This window comes from Hordeum vulgare, chromosome 7H (genome assembly GCF_904849725.1).
Source record: "Hordeum vulgare subsp. vulgare chromosome 7H, MorexV3_pseudomolecules_assembly, whole genome shotgun sequence".
Lineage (NCBI taxonomy): Eukaryota > Viridiplantae > Streptophyta > Magnoliopsida > Poales > Poaceae > Hordeum > Hordeum vulgare.
Window position 1 is genome coordinate 43483667 of NC_058524.1, and position 8884 is coordinate 43492550.

General features: G+C 51.5%; 1 protein-coding gene across 1 annotated transcript; it reads left to right on the forward strand.

Annotated features, from left to right (window-relative positions):
* The first annotated feature begins 4170 nt into the window (after positions 1-4170).
* On the forward strand, positions 4171-5613 carry LOC123408206. The gene is made up of 2 exons (XM_045101372.1): positions 4171-4638; positions 5142-5613. Exons 1-2 carry the CDS (start codon positions 4171-4173, stop codon positions 5250-5252), a joined length of 579 nt encoding a protein of 192 aa, XP_044957307.1. The 3' UTR covers positions 5253-5613.
* The last annotated feature ends 3271 nt before the right edge of the window (positions 5614-8884 follow it).

The following is an 8884-nucleotide window of genomic DNA, read 5'->3' on the forward strand; positions in this document are numbered from 1 at the left end:
ACGGAACCGGGACGTCGAGGAGAACGACAAGGTGGGAGGAGCCCGAGGAGGGGCTCACCGACGGTGACGTGACGGCCCGGTGAAGCCGGAGTTCGCACGAAGGTGACGGTGGAGACGGCGTGGTTCCGGTGGAGACGGGCGTGCCGGCGAGGAGGAGCCGGCCGGAGGTTCGCCGAGAGGGGCCCCGGTGAGGAGGGGCCCCCGGAGATGGAGCCGCCGACGGGGAGGGGCGGCCACCGTAGAGAGGGCCGCCGGAGAGGGACCTCCCGGAAGGGGCCGGCCGCCGAGATGGGGGGGCCGAGGTGGCCGGCACCCCTGCCGGCGGGGTGGAGGCCGAGAGGGGGCTCGCCGCGGAGAGAGGGGAGGGGCCGCCGGGAGAGGGGGGGTCGGTGGAGGGAGGAGGCCGGCGGGGGAGCTCGCCGGCGGGAGGCAGGGGAGGCCGCCGGCCGAGGGAGGGGGCGAGGTGGAGATCTGGGGCGAGGAGGCCACGGGAGGAGGGAGGGATCGTGGGGATGGGGGGGCTCTCGGTTGGCGGGGGGGGGCGAGAGAGAGAGGGAGTTACGGGAGGAGAGGAGAGCGTGGGAGGGCAGGAGGCGCGGGGGGGGGGGGGCCTGGCGTCGTGGGGTGGGGCCCCCCACGAGGGGGGGTGGCTGGCGGCGGCGCACTGGGGGGGAGGGAGCTGGCGTGGGAGTGGCTTGACCGCCAGGGGGGGCTAGGGTTGCGGGATGGGGGGGGCGGCTGGGCCTTGAGCCCAGTTGGGCCAGGGGGGTGGGTTGCTTTCCTTTTTTTTTGATTTGTTTTGTTTTGTTTTACCTTTTCCCTTTTCTTTTTATTAATTCTTTTTTTCAGTTTTCTTTTCTTTCTTTTATGATTTTTTTAATACTTTCTTTTTTTACATATATGTTCTTTCGATACTTAACATGAATTTATAAAATACTTTTTGTTTGTTCTCAAAGTTTGGATCCGGACAGACTCGAATCAACGCGGGTCTGAGATGGGAATTCGATGACGTGGCATCATTAGCGATTGATCACTGTAGCCTAATTACAATCATTACTGTAGCAAAAGTCGAGGGTGTCACAATTCTCCCCTACTAACAAGAATTCTCGTCCCGAGAATTAAGTGTGCAGACCCTGCGGGTTCGAGAACTATGTAGACATGACCCGAGAGACTCCTCGGTCAATATCCAATAGCGGGACCTGGATGCCCATATTGGATCCTATATATTCTACGAAGATCTTATCGTTTGAACCTCAGTGCCAAGGATTCATATAATCCCGTATGTCATTCCCTTTGTCCTTCGGTATGTTACTTGCCCGAGATTCGATCGTCAGTATCCACATACCTATTTCAATCTCGTTTACCGGCAAGTCTCTTTACTCGTTCCGTAATACAAGATCCCGCAACTTACACTAAGTCAAATTGCTTGCATGGCTTGTGTGTGATGTTGTATTACCGAGTGGGCCCCGAGATACCTCTCCGTCACACGGAGTGACAAATCCCAGTCTCGATCCATACTAACTCAATGAACACCTTCGAAGATACCTGTAGAGCATCTTTATAGTCACCCAGTTACGTTGTGACGTTTGATACACACAAAGCATTCCTCCGGTGTCCGTGAGTTATATGATCTCATGGTCATAGGAACAAATACTTGACACGCAGAAAACAGTAGCAACAAAATGACACGATCAACATGCTACATCTATTAGTTTGGGTCTAGTCCATCACATGATTCTCCTAATGATGTGATCCCGTTATCAAGTGACAACACTTGCCTATGGCCAGGAAACCTTGACCATCTTTGATCAACGAGCTAGTCAACTAGAGGCTTACTAGGGACAGTGTTTTGTCTATGTATCCACACAAGTATTGTGTTTCCAATCAATACAATTATAGCATGGATAATAAACGATTATCATGAACTAAGAAATATAATAATAACTAATTTATTATTGCCTCTAGGGCATATTTCCAACAACCTTAACTGCAAGCTGGCTGTCTTCCCCATCTCTTATTTGGGGATGCCCCTGGCTGAATCCAGGATCTTAGTTAGCGGGTTTGATCCGCTTGTGGGATGAGTAGCGCCCCGTGTGGAGCCCTGGTGCGGCAGGTTCACGTCTAAGGGCAGCAAGACCGTCCTCATTAACTCTAACCTTGCGAGCCTCCCCATGTATATGATGGGGATGTATATCTTGCCCGAAGGTGTGCATAGCGCCTTTGACAAGGAGTTGGCTAGGTTCTTCTGGCAGGCAGGGGATGGTAGACCCAAATATCACATGGTGAAATGGGCCGATATTTGCTTGCCAAAAGACCGAGGGGGCTTGGGCATCCCGGCGTCCCGCCGCATGAACGTTGCCCTCATGCTACGTTGGGTATGGCGGATCTTGAAGGGAGATGGGGGTTTGTGGCTTCAACTGATTGAGGCCAAGTACCTACGGGGCAGACCCCTCTTGGCCTGCTCGCTCGCGAATGGGTCGCAGTTCTGGAAATCTATCCAGGGCATCAAGAACGATATTAGATTGGGTCTGCGGGTATCATTGGGCAATGGGTCAGGGACCCAGTTTTGGTTGGACCCCTGGCTGGATGGAGAACCTTTACGCTTACGTTTTCTGAGGCTCTTTGCTATTTGCGATGACCCAGCTGTCCTTGTCTCTGCATCTGCTTTGGAGGACGGATGGCATGTTGCGTTCCGCCGCCCCCTCGGTCCAGCAGAGGTCCAGGATTGGGAATTACTACACGTAGTGGTTCCCCTCCCAGAATCGTCGGTCACGATAGTGTTTCCTGGAGTCTTTCTCCCTTGGGAGAATTCTCCGTTAGTTTGGCTTATCTGGCTCTGTGCAAGATGCCGGTCCTTCCGTGGTTATCCCCACTTTGGAAGGCACCTTTGCCCCTGAAGATTAAGATTTTCGTTTGGCAGCTTCTCCGTGACCGTTTGCCTTTAGGGACCGAGGTGCTGAAACACCATGGTCAAGGTAACGGCATCTGTCCCTTGTGCCACGTCCCGGAGACTGGATCTCACATTCTGTTCTCCTGCCGGCACAGGCCCTTTGGTGCTTTGAACGTGAGGCTCTGGGACCGGAGTGGGAGGCCCATGACCTTGCAGATTTTCTGCAGGTAAGGGCCACCCAGGTCGGCCGTAAACGCCGATTGTTCTGGCTTGTCTTCGCAGCTATGATGTGGACTCTTTGGACTATTCGCAACAAAATGGTGATTGAGAGGGTGTTTCAGCAGCGTGCATCCTGACTCGTTCTTCAAATTCCTTGCCTTCTTGCAGCACTGGCATCCGCTCGCTAGGACCCGAGACCACGACCGACTTCAGTGCTATCTGGACGCGCTGATGGCGTCCGCCCAACGGCTCTCCGCTCCCTCGCATGCTGCTTAGCCTGCCCCTATGATGTCATTTTTTGTTTCTCTTTCTTTTCTTGGGCATGACTGTGTTGGTGCCCCTGTGTTGTTTATGTTTTATCACTCTGTTGGGCTGTGTTGTCTGGATGGTGAAAAATTTGCTTTATATATAAAGCGGGACGAAAGCCTGTTTCGAGAACAGGTTTGATCTGTTTTGCAGAGGCCCAAATTAAGGAAGAGATTACTATGTCATAGGAACCAATTGGATCTTCCAAAACGAGTAAGATGAAAATGGACAAGTTGTTAGGAACAAGGCAAGGTTAGTGGCTTTCACTCAACTCGAAGGTTTGGACTTCGGTGAAACTTTTTCCCCGGTTGCCCATCTTGAATTTATTCGTAGCTTGCATATGATTCACAGAGTAATTTCCAGCTTTATCATTGGTGTGACTCCTGGCTCAATTTGCATGCTCTTTTGATTTTGTTTAGCCAGCAGTTTACCTCTTGGCTCTGGAACTCCTTCAGCTTCAGTTGTTACCACTCTCTTGATATTTATCCTGATCTTCCCTTGCCGCCCATGGAAGAATTCGTTGAAACGCAAAAGTTTTTAATAACATATCCCCCTGTTGGGCCTCATTGTTTTTAATTTCAAGAGTGATCTTTTCTTTCTTTCTTACAGAATGAAGGAAGAGCTTCCACCTCTCTTAAATATTTGGTTAGATTCGCTTGAGGCTAGAGCTCTGCTGCCTAGCCTGCTTGTGCGCTTTGTTTCTGTATATAGCCCCTCATATCTCTACTATTAAAGGGGGATCTGCAGTCGTCGTGATGGTTCAACCAGGCTCGATCAACCCCTCCTCTCGCTACCTCCCACCCATCCCGTCCTGTTTTTTTTCAATTACCCTCCGAAAACCAACCGCAACCCCGCGCACGAAGAAAAATCGCTCCACCCACACGCTCCTCACGTCGCTCCAAGAAAGGCATCGCCTCGCCTCGCCTCGCCGACCGATAGGGTTCCTGCACAACTGCCTCACCAGATCCTGCTCACCGGATGCGAGACGCCGACCTCGCCGCCAAAACTCTGGCCCCTCTACGCTGCAGAGCTCCTTCCCCGCCTCTCACTCGCCCGACGCCGGGCACCGACATGACCCGCCTCTGCACCACAGCTCCTTCCCCGCCTCTCACTCGCCCGACGTCGGGCACCGACATGACCCGCCTCTGCGCCACCTCGCCCCGCCCTCACGGCCGGATGCGTCTGCCAAGGCCACCCAGTCCCAGCCCGCTCATTTGACGCTGGTGAGTAACCTCCCCTCCGGCCTCCGCTCCTCTTAGATCCCAACCCCAGGCACCTCATAGGTCAAGTTCGCGATTCGCTGCCATGTGCCCCGCGAGGCCAATTCATGCCTCTCGCCGGCACTCGGAAGTTGTGCAGCAGCTCCACCGCTGGCTTCTCAGTCACCAGCTAGCATCCCATATCCCTCATTGCTCGTAGCCAGGTCCAGCTCCGCCTCCCTACGTGTGACTCTGTCCGGGGGGTCCCACCTTGGCCTTGGATTAAAGCATTGCTTATGTATGTGCGATTATGATTCATTAGTCATATGTAGGTGTACGCTCACAATTTATCACTCACCTCGACCACGAGAATATATGCATACAGGTGTTGAGAGAGGATGTCATGTTTGTCTGAATTTGCTCTCCTAAGCTTATTCTGCAATTTGCCATCATTGATACGTGCTACCCTGAAATACACTGGCATGTTTTGACAAGCGATTTGAAGCTAGCATGCTGTATTTTTACAGGTGATTGATTTAATCGGATTTTGCAAGCAATCTGAAGCCAGCATGTCATGTTTCTTGCCTGAGTGGTGGCAAATAGAGCCGAACAGTACTTGTCGTGTTCAGTTTAAATGATTTAAGAAAGATTTGATTTTCCCCCACACAAAAAAGGAAGACTTGATTTGATGCTTCTAACTGAATATATATGTAGTCAAACAATGGATATTGTATAGATTTGATTTCCCCCCCACAAAAAGGAAGACTTGATTTGATGCCTCTAACTGAATATATATGTAGTCAAACAATGGATATTGTATAAATCCATCATATTCAGAGGTAACATTGTGTGTCATTTTTTTTTGCAACCATGATAGGAAGTACTATGTGTATTGATGGAGCTAGCACTACATAGTAGATAGTACCATCAACATGTGTCTAGCTGAAGAGCCCTTGCCCCTCATTCCATGTATGTATGCTTTTCTCCTGAAGTTTTCATGAGTTTTGCTTGTCTATTAAGATCAAGTTATTAGGACTATATATACGTCCAAATTCAGATCACAATGGTGCTCAATAGGGAGGCAATCAGTTGGACAAAGAAAGAAGCCTGGAAGGTAATTTTTATTAATTCTAGAATAGCATGGCCACGATAGATGTTAGTGAGCTATGTCTTGATGGTTCGACCTATTTTAATATATACATACTACTTTCTTTGATACATATGTCTCTTTCTCTGAATTGTATGCCCCAATTTTTGGTTCTTCATATACATTGCCACTTGACTAATATATTCAATTTTCTCTAAAAATGTATGTGCCCCACATATGTCTCTGTACAGCAAGAAAACCTATCATGCAGGGCAAGAGTATGAATTTTATTTTTAATTCATATGTTTAAAAAAACTGAGTTAAGTATATTTGGATAACATACCAGATATGTACCCTGCCTTTTCCTGAAAAGAATAGATGCCTATTGTGAGTTGGGCACGTCATATAGTTGGGGATATGATGGAAGTATAGTGGTCATAGGTTGATGGCCACACGGCACACGCTGATTCAATTCAAGCTTGCTCTTCCTATTGATGAGAATAACGCAGGCCTCTTGGCCCCTCCACCATGTGGTAACTACTGTACTTCATATGTCTTTGTATTATTCTTGTCTGTTTGACATTTCAGTAAGGTAAATGGTTTATAATGGACAAGTGCTTGTGATTTTTAGTTTGAAAATCCATGTTCGTGATAGATAGTAGTTCCATAATTTCATATACTGTTATTGACTAAATGCAGTTTTATGCTTAGGAAGTTTTTCTTTTGCGGGAAAGATTTGATGCGAGGCATGAAAACACTTTGTTTTGTTTCACTGATGTCACTTGATTGAGTAGGAAATAATAGTTGTTCTCATTTTCCAGCTTGTATATCTCTATAGCTCGAAAAACTTTCATAATTGAAGTATATTCTCTATTAACTTCATTTAAGCCGCAGCTGCGCTCGTCCTTGATGTTATAAGTTCTGAATGAATGTGGTCAATATCCAACACTATATTTAGGGGATCAATTGCTGTCATATTTGTGCATCCTTATTATCTCTCTACTATTAAAGGGGAATATGTCGTCTGTCATGATGGTTCGACCTCTCGTCATCGCACGTAGTAAAAAAGAATCGCTAGATCCCGCCGCACGAGAGAACGAGTCCACGTTTCCCACCCCTTGTCGCTAGAAAAAAACTGCCACCACACAAATCGTGCCACCCCCACCTCTCCCCACCCCTCGTTCCCGATCTTGTCTCTCTCCTGCCAAAAATCATCGCTGCCAGAGAGAGGAAGGAGCACAACCAAGGCACCGAGGAGGAGGGGGTTGCCTTGCTCTCTCGATAATGCCACCGCCACCCCACTGCTGTCGCTGCCGCGGCGGACGCGGTGAGCCTGAAGCCGCGGGACACCAGGCGCGGCCACCCCCGCCGCCGACGCTATCCTAGGGACAGGAAGAGCAGGGTCGCGGCGCCAATGCAGGGGCCGACGAGGGTTCCGAGGAGAGCGCCTGCCCCGAACCCGACCCCACCCCTAGATCAGCTCCGATTCCATCGTCCTGTAATCTGCTCTCCTAAATATAGTGTTCGAGGCGGGCGCTCTCCTCGGAACCCTCGTCGGCCCCTGCATTGGCGCCCCTCCAGCGATCGAGCATCGGGCTGCCGCTGCGTCGCCCCATCGAGCCGCAGCGCCGCCGCCCAGTGGTTCTCCCCGCGGTTGCCCCAATCCGCGCGCTACCGCTGCGTCGCTCCTTCGGGCCGCACTGTCGCAGCCCGCGATCTACGGCCGCCTCGAGGCCGTCCTTTGCAGGTTGTCCCCGTGGCCGCACAGACCCTCGCGCTGCCGCTGCATCCCCATCGGGCCGTAGCGAGCGTGGAACGCGGTCCCCGCCGCCGCCTGAGGCCGTCCCCGTGGCTGCACCGACCCGCGCACCGCCGCTGCATCGCCCCTTCGGGCCGTAGCGTTGTGGCACGCGGTCTACGCCACCACCGCGAGGTCTTCTGTCGTCACCCCTTCGGGTCGTAGCGCCGCGGCGCATGGTCCACACCGTCGTCCCCGCGCGTAGACTTCCTGTGGTATGCGCCGCGCCGTCTCCTTCGGCGCGGTAACGCCATCGACCGCGCCGGTCTTTGTCATGTTGTCGGGCTCTTCCTCAACTACTTCGAGCATCACCGTCGCGCTCCTAACCAGCCGCCATCGCCGCCATCAGGCCACCGCGCCGCTCTTCTTTGGCGTTGCTGCAGCTCGCTCACCCGAGTCGCACTGTCCGTCCACCTCCTTCATCTTCGTCCAGCACCAGCCCATCGTCGGTGTCACCGTCGTCTTCCCCGATCGCTTCATCTACTCCAACCACCGCGGGCAACATCGGCCCCCGCCGATTTGCGCCGCAACCGTCGTCGAGTCGTTCTCTGCTAGCCTCCTCGACATGGTGTACAGGTTTGTGTGCAGGTCCCCGTCTCCGCATGCCCGGTGCTGGCAACACCGACGTGTGCCTTCGTCCCCAGTGTGTTCCTAGGCCTAGCAAACCTGGAGCGACGCATCGTCAACATCGACTTCGTCCGTCTACGCATGCGCGGTGCTGGCAACACCGATGTGTGCCTTCGTCCATGATGTGTCCCCGGGCTTGGCAAACTCGGCGCGACGCGTCTGAAAAGGATCGAGATGGACCTAGCGTTGGGGTGAATAGGTCCAAATCCAAATTTTAACAATTACTTAGCAATTTTAGGCTAAAGTGCGGAATATAAGTGTAAGCCTAATAATTGCTATGACAAAGAGTAAGCTATTAGAAGTGAAGCAAGACAAGCGGTAAACAATAAGCAAATACAAGTATGTAATAAGGATTAACACAAGTAGAGAGTTAGGGTTAGGAATAACCAAACTCCGAGAGAGACAAGGATGTATCCCGATGTTCACTTCCTTGGAGGGAAGCTACGTCATCGTTAGAGGGGCAGATGTTACCACGAAGGCACACCAACGCCACGAAGGCTCACCCTATTCTCCCTTTGAGATAACTCCACGAAGGCGTTTCTCAACCACTAGTGGTAAGCCTTGAGGTGGCTTCCAAACCTTCACAAACTTTCCGGGGGGATATCACAATGCTTTGATTCCTCTTCGAAGACTCCTACCGCCTAGGAGTCTCCAACCTCCAAGAGTAACAAGATCATGGGGATTGCTCAAAACTTGCTCAAATCACAAATCACTTTGGTGGGAAGGAGGAGAGGGAGACGATCTATCTTTTGATTGGA